The 26,914-nt window shown below is 41.2% G+C and overlaps 1 protein-coding gene across 3 annotated transcripts in view; it reads right to left on the bottom strand.

Moving 5' to 3' along the window:
* The window catches only part of SUMF1 (sulfatase modifying factor 1), a 114,074-nt gene that overhangs the window by 49,324 nt on the left and 37,836 nt on the right, over positions 1-26,914 (bottom strand). For 2 of the 3 annotated variants that reach the window (XM_072598620.1, XM_072598621.1), the window contains 4 exons: positions 17,802-17,884; positions 12,142-12,264; positions 11,248-11,362; positions 7,824-7,937 (listed from right to left, as the gene is read on the bottom strand). In XM_072598620.1, coding sequence (XP_072454721.1) covers positions 7,824-7,937; positions 11,248-11,362; positions 12,142-12,264; positions 17,802-17,884 — 435 coding nt within the window. The remainder of the gene's footprint in view (positions 1-7,823; positions 7,938-11,247; positions 11,363-12,141; positions 12,265-17,801; positions 17,885-26,914) is intronic. The other variant, XM_072598622.1, reaches the window with a different exon arrangement.

The raw sequence follows: 26,914 nt of genomic DNA, 5'->3' as shown, positions 1-26,914 counted from the left end.
ATCTTGTGCTATCCTGATTGTATTTCCACAATACTTGAATTGTTTCTTTCTAGCTGCTTGCAATATTTTCTCTTTCACCTGGGAATTCTGGAATTTGGCCACAATGCTCCTAGGAGTTTCTCTTTTTGGATCTCTTTCATGCGGTGTTCTGTGGATTCCTTGAATATTTATTTTGCCTTCTGGTTCTAGAATCTCAGGGCAGTTTTCCTTGATAATTTCATGGAAGATGATGTCTAGGCTCTTCTTTTGATCATGGTTTTCAGGTAGTCCCAGAATTTTTACATTGTCTCTCCTGATTCTATTTTCCAGGTCAGTTGTTTTTCCAATAAGATATTTCACATTATCTTCCATTTTTCGAATCTGCGCGGTATGTTCTGAGATATCTTTCTCGAAAAGTCCTTAGCGTCCATCCGTACCATTCCAGTTTTGAAAGATCTATTTTCTTCAGTGAGCTTTTGAATCTCCTTTTCCATTTGGTTAATTCTGCTTTTGAAAGCATTCTTCTCCTCACTGGCCCCTTGCACCTCCCTTGCCAGCTGAGTTAGGCTAGTTCTCAAGGTGCCAATTTCTTCAAGATTTTTTTGGTTCTCCTTTAGCAGGGAGCTGATCTGCTTTTCATGCTTCTCCCTCATCCCTCTCATTTCCCTTCCCAGTCTTTCCTCCACCTCTCTAACTTGATTTTCAAAATTCCTCTTGAGCTCTTCCATGGCCCGAGCCCATTGGGTGGGCTGGGACACAGAATCCTCGATTTCTGTGTCTTTGCCTGATGGCAAGCATTGTTCCTCCCCATCAGAAAGGAAGGGAGGAAGTGTCTTTTCTCCGGTAAAATACCCTTCAATAGTTTTATTTCTTTTCCCTTTTCTTGGCATTTTTCTCCAACCAGTGGCCTGACCTCTGAATGTTCTCCTCACACCCACCTCGCCTCCTGGTCCTCCCAGCCAGCGTTTGGGGACTGAGATTCAAATGCTGCTTCCCGCCTTAGGATTTTTGGCGGGGGCAGGGCTGCTATTCAGTGTGAGAATTAAGTTCAGGTGGTCAGGGGCAAGGCCGCCTCTCAGGCATAGTTCCCTCTGGGGGTTTATGCACAGACCTTCCACAATGGATCCAGGCTCCTGCCCGTTTGGGGAGCCCCTGTCCGCAGCCGCCTCTCAGCCCCCACCTCCCGGGGGGGCCCGGGCCTTGGGGGCACCCCACTCCCCTCTCAACCCGCCAAAGAGACTCTCTCACCCACCCCCGTCAGTCACCTGTTGGTGGGGGGGGCCCATGCCGCCGCTGAAGATCCCGCCTCTGGAGCCCTCTCAGATCTGTGCCTCTCGGAGCCGTGGCTGTGGCCGCCGCGGCCGCAGGTCCAGGCTGGGCTCCGCGTCTGCAGCGCGACGGACCTTTTGCGAGAGGTTTGCAGGTCCCTCTGTGGGTGGGGGGACCCGCGTGGCCGCTGGAGATCCCGTCCCCGTAGCCCTCTCAGATCTCCTCCCCTCAGTGTCGTGGCCGCGGCAGGGCCACACTCTGCTCCCCGACCCGGCGCCCAGTCTGCAGCGCGAAGGACCCCCCGTGAGAGGTCCGCAGTTCTCTCCGGAGCAGGAATCTCCCTCGCTCCAATACTCCGTGGTCTCTGGGTGCAGAGTTCGCCCTGGCTTGGTCCCCTCTAGCCGTTCTGTGGTTTGTGTGTTCGGAGCTATGTGTAAGTGCGTCTTTCTACTTCGCCATCTTGGCTCCGCCCCCCCTATAATTCAATTTCTACAAATGCTGAATGAGCAATGACACACTGGGTCCCAAATTCTGTACAGACATCACACCAGCTCAGTGTACTGCAGCTCAGAACTCCAAAGATCAAGAGAGCCTCCCAGTCCTGGGAAATTACAGATGTATGCCACCATGCCCAGCTCCCTAAGATTTTCTAAATCTTCCTGTCATCTAGAAAAATGGGGATTTATTTTCCCCTATCATTTCTCATTTTCTATGTTTGTTTCTAGAATTTCTAGAACTGTATCAAATAACAGAAAGGAGAGTGGGTATCTCTGCTTTCCCCCGTACTTACTGGGAAAGCTTCTAGCATATCTCTCTTGCATATAAGTTTTGATTTTGGTTTTAGCAACTTTGCCAACAACTATTAGACTTATTAATATTCTAATTTGAAGACAAGAAAAATGTCATATGTCTATAATACTGATTGAATGAGGTAATTCTCTTCCTTCTCTACTTTATATGACATTAAAAAAAGAAAGCCTTCATGCCTATACTTTGTATACTTTCAGCATAAATGAGTTAAGACTTTGTCAATGTTTTTTCTCCGCAACTACGGATATAATCATGTAGTTTGGGATGCTTTTGTTTTTAATATGATTAGGTTGATTGTTTTCCTAATGCTGAATCATCTTTGCAACTCTGGTAAAAATCCAACTTAGTTATAATCATTGAATTCTTGGATAAATTATTGTAGTATGTTGAAGAAGATTTCATTTAAAAATTAATATTCATTTATGAATTTTGAATTTTCATTCAAAATGAAATGAGGAAAACACTGTACACAGTAAAAGCAACACTGTGCGATGACCAACTATGAATGACTTAGCTCCTCTCAGCAATAAGTGATCCAAGCCAATTAAAAAGGACTCATGATGGAAAATGCTATCCACATCCAGACAAAAAACTGATGGACTCTAAATGCAGATCAAAGCATACTATTTTTACTGACTTGATTTTTTTCATGTTTTTTTTTCCTTTTGGTCTGTTTCTTCTTTCACAACTGTGACTAATATGGAAATACGTTTTACAGGATTGCACATATATAACCTATTTCAAATGGCTTACTATTTTAGGAAGAGAAGAGGGGAGGGAGAAAAATGTGGTACTCAATCTTGTAAAAATGAACGCTAAAAATTATCTTTATAGATAATTGGGGAAAAAATACTATAAAAAAATTATTGTAGAACTAACTCTCCTGTGAATCCATCAGAACCAGGCATTTTTTATTGTGAGGTTTTTTTCCTTTACAAATTCCTTTACAGCTAGTTCTATGTTTTTTTTTCCAAAGACTGGACTGACACCTCCATTACATATTCTGTTAGCTTGGATATTTTGCTCTGTATTGCTTCTGGGTGGTTTGTACTTACTCCTTGCTCATTTGTTATTTTGCTAACCTAATTTCCTGCCTTCTTTTTAATCAGGTTAACTAAGCTTAATCAATTTTGTTAGTATTGTCAAATAATCAGCTTTTCCTTATGTTTAAAATTTGAATACTTCTTTTGATTTCCAATTTATCTATTTCTCTTCTAATTTTAAATATCTCTTCTGTGTTTATTTTGGGTTTCTCTTTTAGAAAAACTATGCTCAATTCATTAATCCTCTCCTTTCCTCCTTTGTTTCCCAAGATTATCTTTGCTAAGTTACACGGGGGACTGGCACGCTGGGGCCAATCTTGGTCATTATCATTATGTAGCTTTCAGTTTTAGTTTTTTTGTTCTGATCTTTTTGATAAAAGGATAGTTTATTTTTAAGTACAAAACACGCATGTGTACATACATGCACACATACATATCAAAAGAATCCAAATCAGTAATAGAAAATGAAAATTAATAGAAATGAAGTTTTCCCTCATAGTCTTATAAATTGGCAAAGATGAGAAAAAATGGAAATGGTCATGGTTGAAAAGCCATGCAATAGATCAAAGTTTCAAAAAACAAATTTTGGAAAAACTTTCAAATCTAGAGCTGTACACATTTCACAATAACAAATTTTAGTAAGTTCAAAACCTCAACTGTACAAATACAAGGTGGGCAACGTAGCTTCCTAGTTGATCACCAGCTTTATCGAGGTAATAATGAGACTGAAAAATGGACAGCCCTGCTGGGCCCTGCGCTCTGTGCCATTATACACTACATCAGTCTGATACCTAAATCACTAACAACAGGACCACTGCACTCTGCCCCAGCGGGGATCCTACCTGGAGCACCATGTGCACTTCTGGGTGCCATATCCTAACAGATCCATCCACTCCCCAAAACATATCCAATCACACCAAGATCCAAAGGCACAGCCCTGTTTGCAGGCGGTGAGAGTCCCTCTTTTCACTACTGTGCGTCACAACGTACAGGCTTGGGGTCCTAAAACAAAGCACCCAGTTTATGCCTCTTATCCTGACATTTCTTGTTAAACAAGGTTCAATCTCAACACAGTTGTTTCTGTTACTTTTCCCTCACCTCATGACCACAGGTCATAAGTAGCCTGTCAACAGCTATCAGACACTCACTCTAGGGTCTCCAATTTCATGCCCCGAACTAGTGGGGCATCATCACAAGTCAATTCAGGAAGCAAATGTAAGTGTTCTGAAACCACTGAGGCAGAAAACTACCTCTAATCCGTTACTGAGTAGTCTGTGAGTAGTTAACAGAGAATATTTGAATCTTCACAACCTTGGAAGAAACGCACAGACAGCTAATGCCCACTCAGTCAGGCACCAGATGGCCAAAGATATGCATTCCCACTATGCCAGAAGGCACTTCAAGCATACAGATGCTTTTTATCCGTGAAAAAAAGAAAAAGCTACGTCCACGTCTGACTGCAAATAACTGCTGGTCCTACCTCTTGTCAGTGGATGGTAATGTCTCCTCGCTACAGACCCAGTGAGGATTTCATAACCTTCTCTTCCCAGGAAAGTTATGTTTGACCTCTCTATTCCCCAAAATATAAGAAAGAATTGCAGTTCCTGAAGGATTCAGCCTTTTTATCTTTAACCAGTGAAGCACATCTAAGGCTTGAAATATTCACAAAGAGCCCATGTGTTACACTCTCGAGAAAGGCAAGTAACACAAAGCAAAATTTATAATCACACCAAGAAATGCCTGGGGCACAAAAACCCAAGTTATGATGACCTCTACAAAATTTCCTGAGTGGCAAATGACAGTTGCTCACCCACCAGTGAGGAAATCTGGAGAAGTTCTTCCTTTCCAGTGATTTCTCTTGCTTCTATAGGGCCAGGTCCCTGTTTAGCTAGTTTTAGCAGGAATAGAAATGCCTGAAGCGAGGCTGCCGGAATTCCCAGGCTTCTTCAAGGGTGTTCTGTGTGTGACTTTTCAATCTGTCCACACAGTAAAATATATTTGGGGATATTCTTTTTAAGCTGCTTTACTGTGGTCTTTTGTCACCACATCAGAGTCACTGGGGGAGGGGAGACAATTCTTCACTTCACCCAGTCCATGGAGAACATTTTCCTTGTGACAAAGAAAAATGACAAAGGACGGTTACCTCCCCTGAGGATGCGTCCAGCACTCTGCCCTGGGAGTCCCCCACCTCTCTAGTAGAAGGAAGAAGTTAGGTTTCGTTACTTCTTTGCAAGTGCCACCAGTGGTTTTTCAATTACACAGCTCAGCTTCTTCTGGAATGATCTTATTGTTTACATCGTGGTAGTCAGTGTGCATGTTCTTTTGTTACGGTTTTTCAATCTATATAAACTCATCAAAATCTTATCAGCATTTTTGAATTCTTCACATTTATTTCTTACTACATAATAATATCCCATTCTATCTACGTGCCAAAGCTTTTTCAGCCTGTGAAAGACGAATTTTCAATGTGTATCCATTCAGTGTTGTTCAGTCATTTCCATCATGTCCAACTCTTCATGACCCCATTTCAGGTTTTCTTGGCAAAGTACTGGAGTGGTTTGCCATTTCCTTCTCATTGTACAGGTAAGGAAACCGAGGCAAATAGGGTCACACAGACAGTAAGGTCTGAGGCCAGATTTGAACTCACAGTGAGGAGTCTTCCTAACTCCAAGTCTAATGCTCTATCCCCTGTGCCACCTAGCTGCCCCTAATGCACACACACACACACACACACACAGACCACACAGACAGACACACACACACACACACACAAACACTCACAGATTTCATTTATTCTGCTACTTATCTCCTTCCTTTCTTCTTGCAATACCACATCAACTCTGAAACTCACACCTCTTGGGCCCCTTGCTCCCAGATCCCCACCTTGAGGAAGGGGCCCAGAGCAGCTCCTCAACATTTCCCACCTGCCAACAAGACTTCGGCATAATGCCAGCCTGCGGGTTTGTTCTCTCCCTCCTCCAACCCTGACCACTTCTGAAGGGTTTTTAAATGTGCTGTCTCCCCCCCATCAGACAGTGAGCCCCCTGAGGGCAGGAATGTCTTTTGCCTTTCTTAGTATCCCCAGGGTTCAGCACACTGCCCAGTAAACAGTAGGCACCTAATAAACGTTTACTGACTCAAGGTAGTAAATCAGATGCACTCAATGTCCTTCCTCAACCATATTATAAGCATTTGCAGGCAGAAACAGCGCATAATACTTCTATCACCCTTCTTACTATGCCTAGAAAATTCCTGAGTTTTCTTAAATGAGTGCTTAAGAAATACTTTTCAATTAATCAAATGTTCTGAATTGGAGAGGCACTTAATTCAACATCTAGAGAGTACTCCATGCCCTCATAATATTCCAGAATGTTGCCACCTTCTGCTTGCCTTTTAATCACACCCTAGAAGTAACCTGAGTCTGTAGGCCGCCTTCTCATCCTGTAACATCTCCCCACCACCACCCACTCTCCCAGTGGTGTGCTCCTCCTAGGTGCCTCCATTTCAGGGAGGGGCCCAGGCCAGACAACTTCACTCCTCTCCTGCTAGGCTTCTGCCTTTCTGTAGTTCAGCAGCATGCCCCCACAAAGGCACCTTCTCCACTCCTAACTCCCATCTCTTTTCCAATCCTTGTAGGTATCATCTTCCCTGGATATAATATAAGCTCCTTGAGGGCAAGGTCTAACTTTCTAATTGTCTTTATATCCCCAGCAGTCAGCACAGTGCCTGACACACAGTAAGGGCTTAAAAAATGCTGGCCACCTGCTTTGCCTGCCCATCATATCTTTTGTAAACGCAAGGTTACTAGGGAAAGCCTCCACTGAATAAGTTACTAGGGAAAGCCTCCACTGAATAATGAAAATTCACATACTCCTCTTCTCCAAAATTTTCAATGGCTCCATATTATAATCTGACTAAAATCCAAATTACTCAGCCTGAAATTTCAGGCCCTCCCTGACATGACTCATTTCTTTCCAGAATTATCTCCCACCCTTCACCTGTATTAATACGTAGGGGAAAGGGACAATGAATTTCCCAGCTGTGAGGAGATCTCACGAAGGACCCTCCTCTCCACTGCTGCCTGATGAAATTACACATCAGGTCTCCTTGGAGCCAAGGTCACCTGTCCTTTCCATCATATTGTCTATCGGAGAACTCTCTAGTCCATCCGAACTAGGTTACTTACTGCTCCCCCAAAATACCCTATGTCTTCCTACCTTTGCTCAAGTGCTCCTCTTGCCCCAGAATGCCTTAACACCCCCCCAGATCTGCCTGTCAAAATTCTACTCAAATTCCAAAGCCCTGTTCAAATAGCACTTGTTATGAAACAAATGTCATCTGTTATGTATCCTGCCCCCAACCCAACAGATGGTATCATTCCAACCTCTTAAGTTCCCAAGGACGTGATTGGTCTCTTATGATACTCATCACATGCTCCACTGTATAATCATTGTGTGTCTTTATCTCATCTCATCTCCTCAAGGACAGGGACCAAGTCTTTCTGTACACCCCGCAGATCTTAGCTCAGGACTTTAACTCTAACAGGTCGTTATCTAGTCTCATTAACATGAACCAAATCTCTTCTCAGCACATGAGAAATATGGTCAAACTCTCTCAAAGCAGGCAGATTATTCTGCTGTGTTCCCCACTACAGTAAGTAAACAGAGCCAGCTCAGAAAGAAGGTTCTGATGTGGAATGCAGCTCTAGAAAGGAATACTTACAGGATCAAGGGTTTCATCAGCAGAATGATGAACGCTCCACCAGTCCGAGGTCCACTCCCATGCATTCCCCACTATGTTGTACAGACCATACCCATTTGGAGGAAAGGCAGTAACCTGTACAAAGTAAAGAATTTGTTAAAATTAAAATGTTCATCTGTTTCCATAAACCCATTTGGCTGAAAAAAGCACTAAATTAGAGTTCTGACTCTCTCATGTGGATATTAACATCCCTTTCATCTGTCAGAATATACCGAACACATGAATGCAAACAAAGATACTTTTCTCAGTTTGGGGCCCTCAAGGGGAATTTATAAACCCACAGAGAGTTTATATTTATGTGGTATAAAATACGATTAAGTTATTTCTAACAGGAAAAATTTATCGCTGATCATAAAACAAAATTTCATCTAACAGACGAGGGCAGAAGAGGGATGTTTGCTCCATCTAAAACATAAAAATGAACTAGGCTGTGAATCGTCTCTGATCTCAATTGGACCCAATATAGTAATCTGAAAAGTCATGGGAGCTGGGTTTTGATATCAAAGTCAGCTCTCACAGCACAGACAGATAGTGTCCTTTCCTGAGCCCTAAAGTCCTGGCCCTTAACCACTTCCCCAAACCCTCATCATGAGTGCAAACTTCAAAGCCAAGGCCCCTATGTCTCTCAGGCACTGTTGCCAAATTATGGAATAATTGTGGGGCTTCTGACGACCCTCAGTCCCTAGGCATCTGAGATAAATCACAAATATACTTTGAATACATTTCCAAGGTAGACTACAGTTTCCTATGCAATTTCATAAAGATCCAAAACGTTAGGGGGGAGAACATGTGATTAGCACAAGACGTATTTAAAAATAACTAACATTTTAAAAGTGGTATCTATGTTCATACAGATGAATATATGTGTATGTTCACACAGATACATATATGTATATGTGAGCATGTGTGTAAGTGGTTTAGTTGTTTCAGCCATGTCTGACTCTTTATGACCCCATTCAGGTCCCCATTGGCAAAGATCCTGGACTAGTTTGCCATTTCCTTCTCTAGTACATTTTACAGATGAGGAAACTGAGGCAAACTGAAAGTTAAGTGACTTCCCCAGGGTCACAAAGCTAGCAAGTGACTGAGAGAGGATCTGAACTTGGGTGTTACTGACTCCAGGCTTGGTGTTCTATCTGTTGCACTACTTAGCTGCTCACATAGGTGTAGTACTTCTTGGATGGAATTTAACAATCATTTCACATTGGTGCATCAAGGAATGCTTCAGGGGAGATATCACCTTGGAACTGGGCCATGACATCTCCAAGTAAAGCCAACAGTGACAAATCAGCAGGCAAGGGTACGGAATGGGGAAAGGACAAGCATGACAATCGGAGCTGACATATTTCTTGCTGTTTGAGGTCTCTATAAAGGTTCTCACGCATTTGGTCCTTACCACAACCCCAAGAAGCAGGAGGGCACGACAGGCATTACTATCGTCCTGTTGTCTTTGGGAAATCAATGAAATGGAATCTTAGAGAGGCAGGGCTGAATCCACGGTTCTTTGGGTTCCAAATTCCTTGTTATTTCCATAAGACAACATTATAGGGGAAGGAAGATGATGGATAAAAGCATGTGATGGACACAAAAGGTTATCGTGTCCAAAGAAGAGTGAGGAGTTCAGCTGGTTAGAGCAGCAGCTCTTAGAACGTGGTCCAGGAGCCCCCCTATATCCAACCAGGGGCTCTGGGAGGTCAAAACTTTTTCCATAATAATATTAAGAGGTCTATATTTCATTACGGTAACTATTGGTAGATATAATCCACACAGACAAAAATTCTTCCGGGTCCCCAATAATTTTTAAAAGCACGATGGAAGGCTAAGGCCAAAAGTCTGAGAAATGCTAGACTAGAGCAGACGTAGATGAGGAGTAGAAGTGGGAGATAAAACTAAAAAGACAACCTAGGCAAGCATGAATGGTAGGCTTAGGAATATACAGTCTACTAAAATAAACTGAGAAATTAAATTTTTTAAATAAAAGAATAACATAATCAGAGGGTGACTGGAACAGCTCATTCAGCAACAGCTTAGGCAGAAGGTCTGTGTACGTGACCCACCCATGGGGTCATGAAGAGTCAGACATGACTGAAACAACCAAACAACAATATGCACAGACTCACACACATGTGTGCGTGCGTGTGTGTGTGCGTGTGTGTGTGTGTGTGTGTGTGTGTGGATACAGACGTTACCGTTAAAATGTAAAGTTAAAATGTAAAATTCAGGATCTAAATTAGGGTGGCAGCCATGGGAAGGGAGAAGACAACACAGAGTCAAGAAATGTTCTGAGAAACAGAAAAGTCAGAAGAATAAACAGGTTGTGGAAGAAAGAGAGAGGATTCTGTTTTGAACAGGCTGTGTGGTACACCGTTGGAACACCTAGGCAAGAATTTCAAACATCATCATTCTCATAGCTAGCATTTAGATAGCTCTGACCTACTATGTGCCAGGTACTGTGTTAAGCACTTTACAAATATTATCTCACTTCATCCTCACAACACAGGAAGGTAGGTACCCTTACTATCCCCACTTTACAGCTGAGGAAACTAAGACAGGCAGAGGTTAAAGTGACCTACCCAGGGTCACACTAGCAAATGTCTGAGGCTGGACTCTGACTCTAAAGCCCAGCACTCTATCCACCGTATTACCCCTAGCTGCCCCATGCATGAAATCTCATACTGTAAAACTACCTGAAACAAAAAGGCTCAACAGGTTTGCACAATGTTTGGGGAGAGAAGGAGCAGATACATGCTTCCACTAAGTGCAAGAAACTCCCTCCATAGCTACACATCGGCATCTCAAGAATCATTTATCACATCCAAGGGCAGCCTGGGTCCCTATGTAGTCAAGTGATTTGTTTGAGATCTCATAGCTTCTACTGGCCAGAGACAGAGTTCGAACTCAGATCTTCAGACTCTAAGGGTACTCTGTCATGCTGCCTCTACAATAATACCAACCAGCATTTATACAGGTCTTTAAGAAGTTTACAGAGCAAACTCTGACATGAACCTTTATTTTCTGGAAACTATCATCCTCTCATGTACATTCACAGCATTTTACCATTAAAAACCACTTAGTGTCATTCAGTATCTTAAAAATACATGCAAAATCCCTTCCTGTCTTTTCTTTTGCATCAAAAGGTGTAGTTATCTTCTTTGCCTTTATTTCTTGAAGCAGAAATAAAGAATATTTTTAAAAGACAAGTTAAAAAAATAAGCTAACAACTTCCCAAAGTAGTTACTCCCAACCAGCGAATTTCTCTCATATCGATTCATTTAAAGTGTCTGATAGCTTGCAGTACCTGCCACATGGGCAGCAGACACATGCCAAGGGAACAGAAGAGCTCCCAGGGAGGGCCCTTCTGCCTGTATCCAGCCTGAGTACTCACAGGTGCTGTTCCTCGGTAGCCGTCTTCACCAGTGTTGCTCACGGGGAACTCTCCCTGCCAAATGTTGGCATAATGCTGACCTTTTGGCTGCAACTTGTTGCCCCATGGGTAAAGTCTGTCAGAAGAGACAGAGAGGCAAGAGCCTGTCAAATGTGCTCAGGTCTTTGGACTAGAATCCAGAAGATAGAGGAATGTGACAAAAAGAAAGAACGTGGGTACTGCAGTCAGGCCAAGCTCCATTTAATGGGATATTTTTAATGGGACAGAATTGAGGGTGGGGGGACATGCGGAACGTCCACAGGACCAGATCCTATGAAACTCAAGGCTCCCTCTGTCTCCATCCAGATCATTCAGGACTGAAACAGAGGCTCCTCCTGAGAGAAGGGCAACCATCCAGGCCACATCATGTACTTATAAGGTAGCTTGGTCATGCAACATTACACTGGGACTTTTTTATAAATATTTCACTATTTTAAGTAGCCTTCTCCTAGAAGATTTAACCCAGGCATCAAAGCATTCCAAGTTTTAGCAACATGGAAAAATAGGAAAATGCTGCTGGGGAGAGAGCTTACCAAGTTGAAATAAAGAGCAATGAGCATCTTTCTAATTCCCCAGCATTACAACCTCTGGGTCTTTTAAAAGCAGATGGATTAGGACCCTTTTTATGTTACCAGGGAAAGGGCTCAGTCAGGTCTTTGCTTTTGGGTGACACACTAACTGGTTACCCAGTGGTCAATATGACCCAAGTAACTTTGTGGAGATGAATGAAACACAATGAGAAAAGAAAATAAGAAAGGATTAAAAAAAAAACAACAAACCTTCCTTGACCACTGAAAGAGCTCCTGAACATTAAAAAAATGGCAAATGTTTGAAAGGTTTACACTCTGCAAGTACCTATTCTCAAGGCCCCCTCTGCAGCTATATTCCCACTCAGCTTCTGTGGGTAACCGCTTTCCAGCCCAAGTGCAGTATGCAACCGCATCATTCCAGGAGACGTGGAGAACTGGGTGATCCTGTCTGGTTAGTAACAAGAGAAAAAGGGCACAAATAAGATGGCAAAGGAGATTAGCATTCAGTATGGTTCACTTTACTCCAATGAGGCCCACTCATTCCAGCAGCATTAGCACATGGTTGAAACAGACGTACCCAGATGTTAGTCCAGGGTTCAGATGTACTTTACCCCACAAATTACCGAATCCTTCAATGTCAGCCCTGGAAGGGACTTCATCTATGCCAACCCCATAACAAAAGCAGACCCTTTTCTACAACATCTTGGACCAGTGTCTCTCCTTGAAGGCCTCCAGCTAGGAAAAGATCCCCATAGCCACTATTCCAAATTTGTCACACTTCCTCAAACATCTCCTAGTTCCCTCTCCTCCCCCCTTTTCAGCAGAAATCCTTGATCCTTGAATAAGGCCATGCACCACGAGCTCTCCCTTCTCTTCTCATCTCATTCTTCTCTCTTCTGGCTCTCTCTCCTCCTTCATTCCTGTCTCATGATGAAGTGACCTTACTCCTTACCAATGTTAACCTCTCTCCCTGATCACGCAATCCCATTCTATCTTGTCTCCTCCAACAGAAAGCACCCACTACCATCTTCACTCTCTTATTTATTTTCAAACTTTCCCTGTCTACTGGCTCATTCCTGTCTACAAACATACCCAAGTCTCTCTCACCCTGAAAAAGTCCTCACTTGATCCTTCCTTCCCCATTAACTATGTGGTCCTGTATTTCTTCTGCCATTTGTAGCTAACCCCCTTGAAAAGGCCATTTACAATAGATGCCTCCCCTTCCTCTCCTCTCACTCTCAACTCCTCACAGTCCAGTGTGCTACCAGATTATTCCAATGAAACTGCTCCCTCCAAAGTTACTAATGATCTCTCAATTGTCAAACCCAAAAGCCTCTTCTCAGTCCTCCTTCTCCTTGATCTCTCTGCAGTCTTTGACACTTGATCACTCTCCCCTCTAGGTTTTCAGGAAACCTCTCTTTCACCTAGCAGATTATTCCTCAGTATCCTTTGCTGGATCCTCATCCAGATCATGTCCTTTAACCATACATTTACCAGTTAATCCTGGGCTCTTTTCTCTTCTCTCAATATACTCCCTCACTTGGTGATCTCACCAGCTCCCATGAATTTAATTACTATCTCTACACTGATGATTCTCAAATCTGCCTATCCTGTGCCTGTTGACCTCCAATCTTGTGTCTCCAATTGCCTCCCAGACATCTTGGACTAGATGTCCAGCAGACATCTTAAACTCAACCTGTCTATAACCAAACTCATTATCTTTCCCCCAAGACCATTCCCACCTTCCCTATTATTACAGAGGGCAACACCACTCTTTCAGTCCCTCAAGTTCACAACTTTGGAGTCATCCTCCAATCCTCACTCTCTCCCACCCCCCATATCCAATCTGTTGCTAAGGTCTGCTGCCTTTACCTTTGTCAAATCTCTTGAGTATGTCCCTTCTCCCCTCTAATATAACCACTACTCTGGTGCATGTCCTCATCACCTCACATCTGCATTACTGCAACAGCCTACTGGGGGATAGGGGGCGTACTGCCTGTCACAAGTCTTTACCCACTCCAGTCCATTCTCCATTCAGCCACCAAAGTAATTTTCCTAAAGTTTAGGTCTAATCATATCACTCCTCTACTCAGTAAACTCCCATGACTCCCTATCACCTCCAGAATCAAACAGAAAATCCTCTATTTGGCATTCAAAGTCCTTCATAACCTAGACTCCTCTACCTTTCCAGTCTTCTAACACCTTACTCCCCACCACTTCTCTTCAGTTCAGTAACAATGGTCTCCTGGCTGTTCTATGAACAAGATACTCCATCTCTCAGATCTGGGCATTTTCCCTGGCTATCCTCCATGCCTGGAATGTATTCATTCCTCATCTTCACCTAATGGCATCCTTTAAGCCCCAACTATCTTCTATAGGAAGTCTTTACCAATACCTTTTAATTCCGTCTAATAATTACTTCCCATTTATCCTGTATACAACTTGTCAGTACATATTTATTTGCATGTTGTCTCTTTCCAAGATTGTGAAGTCTATGAGGGCAATAGCCATTTGACTCTTTTTGTATCTCCAGCATTTAGCACAGTGCCTGGCACACAGTAAGCACTTAATAAATGCTTACTGACTGACCAGATGACCATCCTTCCCTCTGGACACAAGGCCTCTGTGAATACATTCAAAGATGGTGATAGCTTGAGTGTCTGCTATATCACACTGATAACTCACACTGAATTTTCAAGAGTCTAATTCCATCCCTCAGATCTTTTCCAGAACTACTTCTATTTAACTATATCCTGCTCATCTTATACCTGTATAACTTGATTTTTTGAGTGGAATGCAGATTCTATATTTGTCCCTAATTCTAGCCTACTCAGTCATTTGGAGACCCTGACTCTCTGAACCCATGTGTTAGTTATCTCTCCCAAGTCTGGGTCAACTACAAATCCAATAAGTATGCCACCTGTGCCTTTGTCTGCATCTCTGAAAAACATGTCAAAGAGGACAGGGACAAGGACAGATCCACAGGGCAACCTCCTGCACTGAATCAATTTGTTAATAACAACACATTTATAAATATTTATAGAATACTTTAATGTTTGAAAAGCACCTTATACCCTATGTACACTAAAATATATTTTGATGTTTTGGTTAGTCTTGGTGAGCTGGTTTTCCTTCTTTTTTTTCTGTGTTATAAGGGATCCTTCTCTAAGAGGTGGCAGGAGAAAAGATATACTAGTAATCACAAGTAATGTAAAAACAAAAAAATCATAAATTTTTAATATTAAAAAATATATTTTTAAAAAGAAAGCACTTTACATACACTAATCTCTTTTAATTCTCAAAAAAAATCATGTTAAGTTAGGTATCATAAGTATTATTTTACAAATGGGGCAACTGAAGTTCAGAAAATTTAAGTAACTTATCCAGGGACATATAGCCAAAAAGCACCAGAGTCAACATCTGAGTTCAGGTCTCTGTATCCTCAAATTCAGTGCTAAGCCATTAATGGCTATTCTTTGGGTTTAGTCATTTAGTCAATCCCAAACTAATAAGTCTATCAAAAATGGAAAGGAGGTAAGTGTGGCATGATCTGCTCTTGATGAAGACACATTTGCCCTTTGTGGTCACCACTTCACTGTGAAAAGTTTCACAAGCCACTGCTTTAATGAGATGTTCTGGGATTCTGCCAGGAATTAAAGTCAAACTCTGGCCTATCCTTCACATTCTATTCTCTTATCTTCTGCAAAAATCTGGAGGACATTTGCCCTTCAGCACTTTCTCCTTCCCCCTGAGGTTCAAAGGTCACTGACAGTGGCCCAGAAATCACATCAGACAGTTACTTTACTCCCTACAAATTAAGTTCATTGAAGGCTGGTGCCTGGAACTCTCTGAGGCAAACAGGCACTCTTATTTTCTCTTTAATCTGGGTATTAACATCCTACCTATTAGTCATTTTTGCTCTGCTCTTTCCAGTTCAAAGATTATTCATCATGACAAAGGGTAAAAAAAAAAAAAAAAAAAGGAAAATTCAAATTGTGTCCTTTTTCCTTCTCTTGTCCATCCCCTCCCAAGGGGCAGTCGTAAGCCTTCTTTGATCCTCCTTTTCCCCTGATACTAACATCATCTTCATTCTTTTTCTTAGCATTCATCACTAACATAAGCTCATTCTAAGGCTTAATCATCCTGACACTATTCTTACATAAGCAATCTTCTCTTTTTTCATTTAGAAACACTATTAATGTTTCTTCTGTATATGTCTTTTTTTTCATCTAAGGTGATGGGCTCCTTTTGCATCCACATCAATTTCTTCAGACCACTCCTTTTTGTACTCATTGGAACTGTTTCTTTTTGGGTCTCCTGAAATCAAATCATGATAACTACTACCTAACGGATGCTTCAAACTCACTGTCTCAGAGACATCTCAAACTCACAATGTCCAAAACAGAATTATCTTTTCCCCAAAATCCTCCTCCCTCTGAACTCCCCTATTTCCACCGAAGGTCCATTCGTCCATTCCCCCATGCTGGTAAGCCTAGCATGACCTTTAATTTGGAGCTCTCTCATCCCATGTAGCCTATCAATAGTCAGTAGTGCTGTTCCCACCTCCACGACTCTTACAAAAGACCCCTCCCTTCTCTTGTTCAAGCCCTTATCATATCTCACCCAGGTGATTACAATGACCTCTTAATTGGTCTCCTTGTGTCCAATCTCCTCTCATTTCAGAGCCTCCTCTAGGTAGCCACCTACGTGATTATCTTTAAGTGCCTATCTGACCATGGCACTCTTCTGCTCAATAAACTCCAGTAGCTCCCTACTGCCTCAAAGATCAAAGATAAGCTCCTCTTGTTTACTTTTAAAACCCTTCCCCACCTTTCCCCAGCCTCACTGGGGTTACTCCCCTTCAACTGAGCCAAATTTAGCTGCTCCTTTCCACAGCCCCCCATCTCTTGGCACTGGCCATCACCCATATTTATTATATTCTCCTTCCTCAACCAAGGGCTCACAGAATGATTTTCTCCCTTCACAATGCTGACCAAGTACCACCTTCTCCATGAAGCTTTTCCTGGTCCCTTCAAATGGTAGTGTCCTCTTTTTCACACTATCTTACATTTAATTACTGTGTATTTATTTATATTTGTTCCCTTTATATTTATGCTGGACATATTTAGACATCCTTTGTGTTTATCCCACTGAAATGTGGATACTTTATAAATGGGGATTGTTTCATTCACTGTTTGTATTCCTGGTATAGTGCCTGGCACATAGTAGGTATACTTAATAAAAACCTGCTGATTAATTTCAAAGAACTCCCCATTTTACTGGGTTGACTTCTCTCTTCTGGATTTTTATTCTATGAGATTCTATATGCTTTTTCTCTGAACCTTTTTGAAATCTGTTTTCCTAAAAACTTATAGAGTATGTCATACAACTGCATTTTCCTTCTGGATCAAGAATCCTAAGATGAACTGGCTGTTTCCCCACCAAGATTCCTGTCATTTCTAAATTTAGTAACCATTACCTCTTCATTAGTCAGAATCAGGTCCATCCAGAAGAGCACATAATTACTTTGCCAACACTTTAGAGACTTGATCAATTAGTGGCTTTGTGATTCACCAATCAGATAATGTGACTGCAGAATTCTTTTAAAAAGTATGCCAATCCACAATTGGAAATAGTTTAAATTCTTAACCCTGAGCACACAGATTCAGTAGTGGCCATCTGGCAGAACAGAATTATTGATATAAGTAAACACTGATATAAGTAAACATGTCATAAACTGAACATTCCTCTTTAAAAGTTATGTTTCATTTCAAAAAGGCTTTAAAAGCCCACTATCAATGAAATGCAAAAATAGTCATGGTATAAAATGGGAACAAAGGATTAGATTTTGACAAATTCCTTGGGGCTGCCAAATTCTGGGGAGTTCACCTGAAGACACTGAATTCATTCTATAAAAAGCACAACCATGAAGTCTTCAGAGTGAGAAAGAAGGCTTCAGTCCTGGGAAATAGCAGCCTAACTTACCTGTGCAGAATAGTAGAATCAGGGCCTTCTGGATGTCTCCAATTAGCTCCTTTAACAGGCAACCACCATGGAGCAGCTGCAACCTAAAAGGAAAGGAGGCCAAGGAGAAGATGTTACTATGAGTTTTAAACTCCCTAAGAGACCCTCTGGAAAACTAGGAAGATTTGCGTGTAGCAGGTACCTGCTCCATGATCTGTAATGTTCTTTGTGGCGGTTTGGAAAACCATGCCCTTTCCTAACATCACAAAACAAAAATGTGCGTGGAATACATTCTTAGTATGTAAATGTTTCTTTTTTTATAACCTACTGTAAAGATGAAATTAAAATGACACCTTTCCAGGGTACCTATAGCTAAGATATTCATAGAACTTAAAGAGTCTTCCAGAAACTTCCAGTAAGGCATGAGTAGAATCATTCCAAGTTTGTACATAAGGAAACAAAGGTGCAGAAAGAATCAGGTCACCAAGATGCCATCCACCTCCAGATAATAAATACAACAAACTCTTTTATAGCACGGCTTCACACACACACATATTCATATTTATATCTAATGATAGCCTTCTCTAGGTCAGGGTGGCAAGGGAGAAAAAAATAAAAAGCGCACAGCAGAGAGTAAAAAAACTGAAAATCGCAGAAAAGCAGGATAGCTCTGAAAATGAGCACTAGTATTTATTACATGGTTGGCTTTTTAAAAGCAAACCGATACAAAGGAAAATTCATAGTTTTATAATGAATCGTCTTTATGTTGTGCTGTGTACATGGAAATGTTCTTTTGGGTGTCATTTTGTATTTAAGTTGGAAATAAAAAAAAATGTTGTACAGGTTACAAAAAGAGAGTCAATGACAGAAGCTGATGCGACGCTCCAGCATTGTGTAATAATGACGGATCCAGCGCTGGGCCCCAAGTCTCACTGACCTACCTGTTTAACTTCTAGGTCACCAGCTCTCTTCCCTCCCATTAAATGTCCAGGAAATTTTGCTTGTTAGCCTCAAGGATTTTCACCTTTCATTTCCAAAATTAAAAAAAAAAAACCAACTTAGGATTGGATAGGACTTGAGAAATCATTTAGCCCAACTTCATCACAAAGCTATGAACCTGGTCCATATTTGGACACTGTAATGACTACCTCGTGAGGCATTTCATTCTATTGTTCAGATAGCTGTGTAATGAAGTTCTTTACAGTAAAGAAAAATCAAACTACTTGTAACTTCTACACACTGTCAGAAGGGCCTTCAGAGGCCACCTAATCTAGTCAACTTCATTATAAATGAGGAAACTGAGGATGAGGCAAGTGATTTGCCCAAGGTTACACAGGCAGTAAACATCACCAGCAAGATCTGAATCCAAGGTCCGCTGATTCTCTACTTTGCCAGGCTGATTCTGTTCTATTAGGGAATTTAATTCATTCACATTCATGCTTGTGCTTTTCAACTTTGCCTTTTATCCTTTAAAATATGTGTGTGTGTGTGTGGTATGTATTTCCTGTTCTGTTTAGCATTTCATTTCATCAGATGCTCTCATTAACACTAAATTTAGCCTGATCTCCAACCCAGGAAATTGCCTTCTTTTTCTACCTTGGCCAATTCCAAAGTTTTTCAGTTACTTTTTGTGTTAATCACTTTTGTTCATTTTGTTCTTTCCTTTCTCAGCTCTGATTCATTCTTTATAACATTAACTTGTATTGTCCCTTTCCAAAGTTTTACTTTACTTCTGTCTGCTTTCTGGCTCCTTTTTCCTTCTAGAATACCTCATGTTTCATTCCCAAGAGCATTCATTTTCACTGGAGGACATAACAGCAAGTATTAAGGAAGTGGTAAATCCTGATCTTTGCCACTTTTTCCCTTAGTAATCCCTTTAGATGCCATGCTAGCCTTTGAATCGATGGTGTCCTGTTCAACTTACTCTGAACTATGCATTTCTGGGATCCTAACTATTTCTTCCCCTTTAGTGGGAGTTAGTACCAAGACTCCATTTTGTAGAAGCCCATCTCCTGAAATTTCCAAACCAAACTCCAACCAAGCTCATTGCAAGATCTTCCTCTTTTGGGTCATTTTGTGATGCTGCTAGATTTTTCCCTTTATTTTGCTGTGACTAACTCTCCTTCTATGATCTCCTTTCCCATGTAATATCCATACTTTCCCACCACTCCAAAAGTATGTGAGAAACAAGCCCCCAACTGTGAGAAACATGTTCACCATTAAGAAAGAATACACATGTGAAATCGGGAAAACTTTTATTAATCTTTACTTTCTTTCCCCCCACCCCAATGAAGGGGTAGCTCCTAAGGGACTGCTACAATTATTCAGACCAATGGGAGTCTTTTTATGCTGAATCTCCCACCCAGTCATTCATTGGCTAGAGGCAGCCCACCATAAACATTCTCCTCTCTGACAGGCTCCCCCTTAAACAGCTCATCAAACATGCATACACCTTTCTGACCTTTTATCTGATCAGGAGCTGGTTTCTACTAGGTCACAACTCTGATTAGCTGCTATCACGCAAAGCTAGGAGGAGTTTTAATCATGTGGAAACAGAATTCCTTCTTTGGTTTCCCACAGGTAGATGGACTAATGGAAGGAATTGAAAGCTTCTCGCTGACATTTCCTTTTCAATCATGACCACTCTTTACCTGGGCACCCTCTTTCCATGCTCTTCACTTCCTATCCAGAGGAAATGTATATTATCCCACCACTTACAGTACTGATTTAATAATGAGGAAATGATATTTTCCCTAAACCATTCACTTCTACCTATTCTCCGGTCTTCCTCTCCTAGTATGATTTTTTTTTTTTTGAGTACACAAACTAGGCCATTTTTGCCTCATTTCTTACCTAGCCTGTATGGGAATCAGACAAACTGAGACCTGGGAAAGATCTAAGCTTAAAAAGGCCAAGGTCTCCCACTGCACCTGGGGTCATCTCCAGTCATACTGATCTATGTCTTGACACTGGAACCAGATAACTCTGTAGGACAGAGTGCGGCTGGTAACTCTGCAAACTCTGCCTCACTTAAATCCAATTCACTTGCCAGTCAAGACATCACCCTCCTGATGTCATTAGTCCTCTTCAAGAATAAGGGACAAACTGGCCTCAGATCTGCCCTTACTTAGTATTTCTAAGACAGGACATTTTTTAAACTCAACATTCAATTCAAGAGACTAAATATCCTGTCAGTCAATAAGCATTTATTAGCACCTACTAAGTGTTAAGCAATGTGCTAGGGGCTGGAGACAGAAAAAATAGGCAACAGATAGTCCCTGTCCTCATGGAGCTCACAATATAACACAGAAGACAACGTACCAACAAGCTATAAGGAGGTTAACAAGGAAATAAACCAACAAAGGTGGTGCTGGGAAGAGCTTCCTGTAGAAGCTGAGGTTTGAAGGAAGCCAGAGAAACCAGGAGGCTGAGATAAGGAGGGAGGGTGCTCTAGGCAGGGCAGTCAACCAGTAAAGATGCCCAGCACATGAGGAGGCTGAGATGCTTTGAGATCCAGCATCCAAGAAAACTACAATCAGATAAGTCAGAAAATGAGTAATAAAGACAATTAAAGGGAAAAGGGGAAAAGAAGGGAAGGAGAGGGAGAGAGGGAAAGAGAAAGACAGAGAAAGAGAGAGAAACTGAAATTACCAAAGATTTCAGGAAAAAGAAAACTCAAACCGTACATATACAATAAATCATAAGAAAACAATAACAACAGAAAGAAATATGGCTTCCAGATCTAGTAAATAATTTCAGACATATATGAATAAATACTATGAAACAAAGGAAAATTATCACAACTTGATGGGACAGAGAACCCTGTGGAAACTGAGGAGCACATGCAACCAAAACACACTGTTCCTGAGTGGTTCAAAAGAAAAATGAGCTGGAGGAGCCAAGATGGCAGAGTAGAAAGAAGCACATACGCTTAGCTCTTACCCCACAACCCATAAAATACCTGTAAAGAAGAACTCTCAACAAATTCTAAAGCAGCAGAAGCCACAGAACAACGGAGTGGAGAAGATTTCTGTCCCAGAGAGACCTGAAAGACTGATGGGAAAGGTCTGTCGTGCACTGGACGCAGAGCCCAGCCCTGCCTTGGTCACGCAGCACCAAGAGGAGCAGATCCGAGCAGGCTTCAGGAACAGAATCTCCAGCAGCAGCACAGATCCCTCAACCCACAGGCGCCAAAGGTCAGTGAGAGGGTCTTTTTGGCTGGCAGAGAAGGAAGCAAGGTGTCCCCATAACTCAGGCCTCCTCAGGTGGCAGCAGTAGAGGCAGCAGCAGACAAGGCTCCCAAAGCAGGCAGTAGACTGCATCCATTGTTGAAGGTCTCATCAGAAAGCCCCTGAGGTGGCTCTGCCCCCACCTGAGCAGCTGAACTTAATCTCACACTGAATAGCAGCGCTGAAAGCCCCTGAGGCTTGGGAGCAGCTCTTCTGAATCTCAGCCCCCAGTGCTGGCTTGGTGGAACTGGAGGCAAGATGGTTGTGCAGAGGAAACTCAGAAGTCAAGTAACTGGCTGGGAAAACGCCCAAAAAAGGGAAAAAAAATAAGACCATAAAAGGTTCATTTCTTGGGGAACAGGGGTCTCCCCCCATCCTTTTGGATGAGGAAGAACAAGGCATACTGTCAGAGGAAGTCAAGGCCCCTGCCTCCAAAGGGAACTTGAACTGGGCTCAGGCAATAGAAGACCTTAAAAAATAAATTAGCAGCTTACTAAAGGAGAACCAAAAAAACGCTGAGGAAAATAGCAGCTTTAAAAAGAGATGATTGGAAAAAGAGGTCCAAAAAGCCAACGAGGAGGAGGAGGTTTTAAAAAGCAGAATTAGCCAAATGGAGGAAAAGGTTCAAAAGCTCACTGAACAAAATAATTTGTTGAAAGAGAGTGGAGTTCAGGGAAACGAGTGACTTTGAGTTAAACCAAGAAGTTAGTAAACAAAACCACAACTTTGAAAAAATAGAAGATAATGTGAAACAACTCACTGGAAAAACAAATGACCTGGAAAATAGATCCAGGAGAAATAATTTAATAATTATGGGACTACCTGAAAGCCATGATCAATAAAAAAGAGCCTAGACATTATCTTCCATGAAATTATCAAGGAAAACTGCCCTGATGTTATAGAATCAGAGGGCAAAATGGATACTGAAAGAATTCATCAATCACCTCCTGAAAGAAACCCAAACAGAGAAACTCCTAGGAATATTGTGGTCAAATTTCAGAGTTCCCAGATCAAGGAGAAAATACTGCAAGCAGCTAGAAAGAAACAATTTGTGTACTGTGGAAATACAATCAGGATAACACAGGATCTGGCAGCTTCAACATTAAGGGATCGAAGGGCTTGGAATGGGATAATCCAGAAGTGAAAGGAACTGGGATTGGAGCCAAGAATCACCTACCCAGCAAATCTGAGCATAATACTTCAAGGGAAAAAATGGTCATTCAATGATATATACAACTTTCAATCATTCTTGTTGAGGAAAAGACCAGATCTGTATAGAAAAATTTGACTTCCCAAGACAAGAATCAAAAGAAGCATGTAACAGTAAACAGGAAAGAAAATCATAAAAGACTTTCTAAAGCTGAACTGTTTACATTACTACATGGAAAGAAAATATTTTTAAGTCTTGAATCTTTTCTCAGTATTTGGGTAGATGGAGAGAGTGTACATACACACACACACACACACACACACGCACACATACACATATATAGATAGAGAGTACAGGGTGTGTTATATCAGAAGAGATGATATCCACACAAAAAAATAAAATAAAATAAAATAAAAAATTAAGGGGTGAAGGAGGAAAATTCCAGGAAGAGAAAGGGAGAAATGGAATGGGGCAGGCTATAACTCATAAAAGAGATAGGAAAAATCTTATTCAATGGAGGAGATAAGGGAGAAGGGGAGAGGGGGGGAAAATAAAGCTACTCTCTCCACATGTGGCTGAAGGAGGGAATAACATGCTCACTAAATTTGATATGAAAATTTATATCAAACCACAGGAAAGAAGGAGAAGAGGTGACAAGTGGGGTGAGGGGACTGTTAGAAGGGAGGGCAAATGGGAGAAGGGAGTCACTAGAAATAAACACTTTCAAGAAGGGACAAGGTCAATGTGGAGGAAAAAATAAGGAGGAATAGAATAGGACAGAGGGCAATATAATTAGTATTACACAACATGATTATTATGGAAGTCTTTTGAAAAAGAACACATATTTAGTATGTAATGAATTGCTTCCTTTCTCAGTGGGGCTGGGGGGGGAGGGAGAGAAGTTGGAATTCAAAGTATTAGAAACGAATGTTGAGAATTTTTATTGCATATAATCGGGAAATAAGAACTACCGGGAATGGGGTATAGAAATTTATCTTGCCCTACAAGAAAAGAGAAAAGATGGGGATAAGGGAAGGGTGGGGTGTGATAGAAGGGAGGGTACATTGAGGGAAGGAGTAATCAGAATGCAAGGTATTAGGAAGCAGGGGGAGGGGAGTGATGGGGAGAAAAATTGGACATGTTACAAAGTGAGGTAAAACCAATTAGTATCAAAACAATTGACTGAATTAATTACTGAGAATAAATCAATGGCATCTTTAGTTTGAGGAAAAGAATTTCAGTCTAAATTTCCTAGAGGATGGTAGCCTTGGGTAAAATTTGGCATTGATGGAAAAGTTAAATTTGACTTTATGATTGCTATTTATAAGGAACTAGAACATATATAGAAAGGCATGCAAGCCACTTGAGACTTGCTTCAAAAGATGTTCCTTAGCCAAAGTGAAAATTATAATCATATTTGAAACCTGGTTATTGGAACTTGCCATTTTTTAGATGCTATGGGACTATTAAGTGACTGTTCTCCTGAATCTAACTCCAGATATAGGTAGCAAGGAAGGCAAGCTGAGCCTCCAACCCATGATGTCAGTAAGCTGGTGAGATGCTGGTATGAACTGCAAAAGGTGATCTCATGGGAAGGGTGGGAGATTGGCTGTTCAACCTGGGCTGAGGTGGGATTCTCCTGACTCAATTTCCCCACTGACACCTGGCAAACCTTAAGCCTGACTGAATGCAAGTTGATAATCTAATCCTGCCTGGAACTGACATGAAGTTAGGGAGACATTGTATCCCTGCAATGTCCCTACTCTTGGTGGCAATTTCCTACAGTCAAAAGGTTTGCAAGCTTAATACCAGATCTATTCAATTATGGATTATGGGTAGGGGAACATCCGAGGTTAAGTCTAAAATTACGCTATTAGGCATAGGACTTTAGACCAACAACAGTAAGTTAGGGTCCTTTAATTCTTAGCAAGACTGTGGAGACAATTAGGTCAAGAGCTTGTGAAGTTAGCAACTTAAAATATTATTTGTGTCTCAGTTGGTTAATGTTTAAAAAAAAAATTTCTTTTGTGGTCCATATTGTAAATGCTTTAAAAAGAAACATCACCTGACCAAAAGTTTAAATTGTTTTACCTATTATAAACTGTGTTAAAAAATTAAAAATTAAAAAAAAGAAAAATGAGAATTATGAGAACAGAATTCATATCCTGAATAGCAAAAATGATAGTCAAAATAGAAAAACTGGAATGTGCAATGATGCCAGGCATCAACAAAGATAAAAAAGAGAAAACACTAGATTAGGAATGCAAATACACAGATGTGAAGGACAACCAAGAAGAGAAGCAAAAAATAATAACAGTAAAAGAAAATGTACTTGCTCACCAGGCAAGCAAAACATTGATCTTGAAGGCAGCATGCACAGAAACAATCTAAGGATCATAGATCTCCCAAAAGAACATGAGAGGACACAAAGCCTTAACAACATAATGAGAGAAACAATAGAAGGAAACTGCCCAGAACTTCGGAACACAGAAACTGAAATTCCAATCAAAAGAATTCACAGATCACCTCCAGAAAAAAACCTAAGGTTACAAACTCCAAGATACAGAGTAGTTAAAATTAACAATTCAATTCAGAAACAACAAGTTCAGGAAAAAGACCTTCAAATGCAAAAGAAAGGATATTCAAACAACGCAAGACTACTCTGCCCCACTAGAAAACACAGGAGGGAATGGAATGTTATGTTTCTTCTTCATTCTCTAGGAGGACCATGGCATCAAGATGATGGCATGACTTGCAGTTGACTCTGATTTGAGTGAAGGAGGGCTGTGCAAGGTCACCAACCTCACTTTCTTCTCCTGAGCCATCTGGCCCCAGGATGCAATGGGAGACCCTAGCCCTTTCAGGTTAAGGTCTTATCACAACCTCACTTTAAGTGAGATACACCCATTCAAAGAATAGGCTTCTTTAAGTAGTTGCTCAAGGGATGGCCCCTTTAATCATAGGGGAAAAAAAAAAAAAAAGAAAAAAAACCAAATGTCTAGTCTCAAAAATGAAAGAGTGCATAACCAATGAAGATAAATATATAAGAGTGAAAGCGTTATTTCAAGTAATCTAAGCTGTGACTTTTCACTTGAAATATCCAAATCATAATGGCAAAAATGTTCCTTTATTTTCCATCTTTTTTTGATAACTGAAATTTGAAATTTTAACTGTAAGGGACCTCAAAAATTGTCTGATCCAGTCTTTTCACTTTAGATACAAGGAAGCTGAGGTTCTGAGAATGGAACATGTCCTGAACATCAATGTAACTCAGCATACAGCCCAGAGTGTCCTATACTGCAAATCTGAACTTAAGTATATATGGGGTGGAGGGAGGAGAAGGACATTCAATAATAAAGAACTTCAAATATATTTAGAAAGAAAATCAGATTATTTGTTCCTCAAACACCCAAAACAAGAAATGCATAAAGAGCTAAAGTTTAAAAAAAAAAAAAAAGACAGCAACTGCAACAGAGTGACAACAGAGAGACTAGGAGGAAACATTTTCTTCTAAATGTATAATCCTAAATGAGTGATGACAGAAATCTGGGTGCAGGTAACAGTAAAACAGTGTGTGGGGGGTTGATTATGGACAGAAGCTGGCAACACCCTGTCTACAGGTGAATCGGTATTTTTTTGTGGGACTTACATTACAACGTGGGAGAGTACTAGGTGGGAGCGGGGGGGATAGGGGAGAGGAAGGATGGAGAGGAATGAGTGATATGCTATGAGAGGAGGTAACCTCTGGTTTCAGA

This window comes from Notamacropus eugenii, chromosome 3, assembly GCF_028372415.1.
Source record: "Notamacropus eugenii isolate mMacEug1 chromosome 3, mMacEug1.pri_v2, whole genome shotgun sequence".
In the NCBI taxonomy this organism is placed as follows: domain Eukaryota; kingdom Metazoa; phylum Chordata; class Mammalia; order Diprotodontia; family Macropodidae; genus Notamacropus; species Notamacropus eugenii.
The sequence above is the reverse complement of the archived record's forward strand: the minus strand, read 5'-3'. Positions and strand labels throughout refer to the sequence as shown.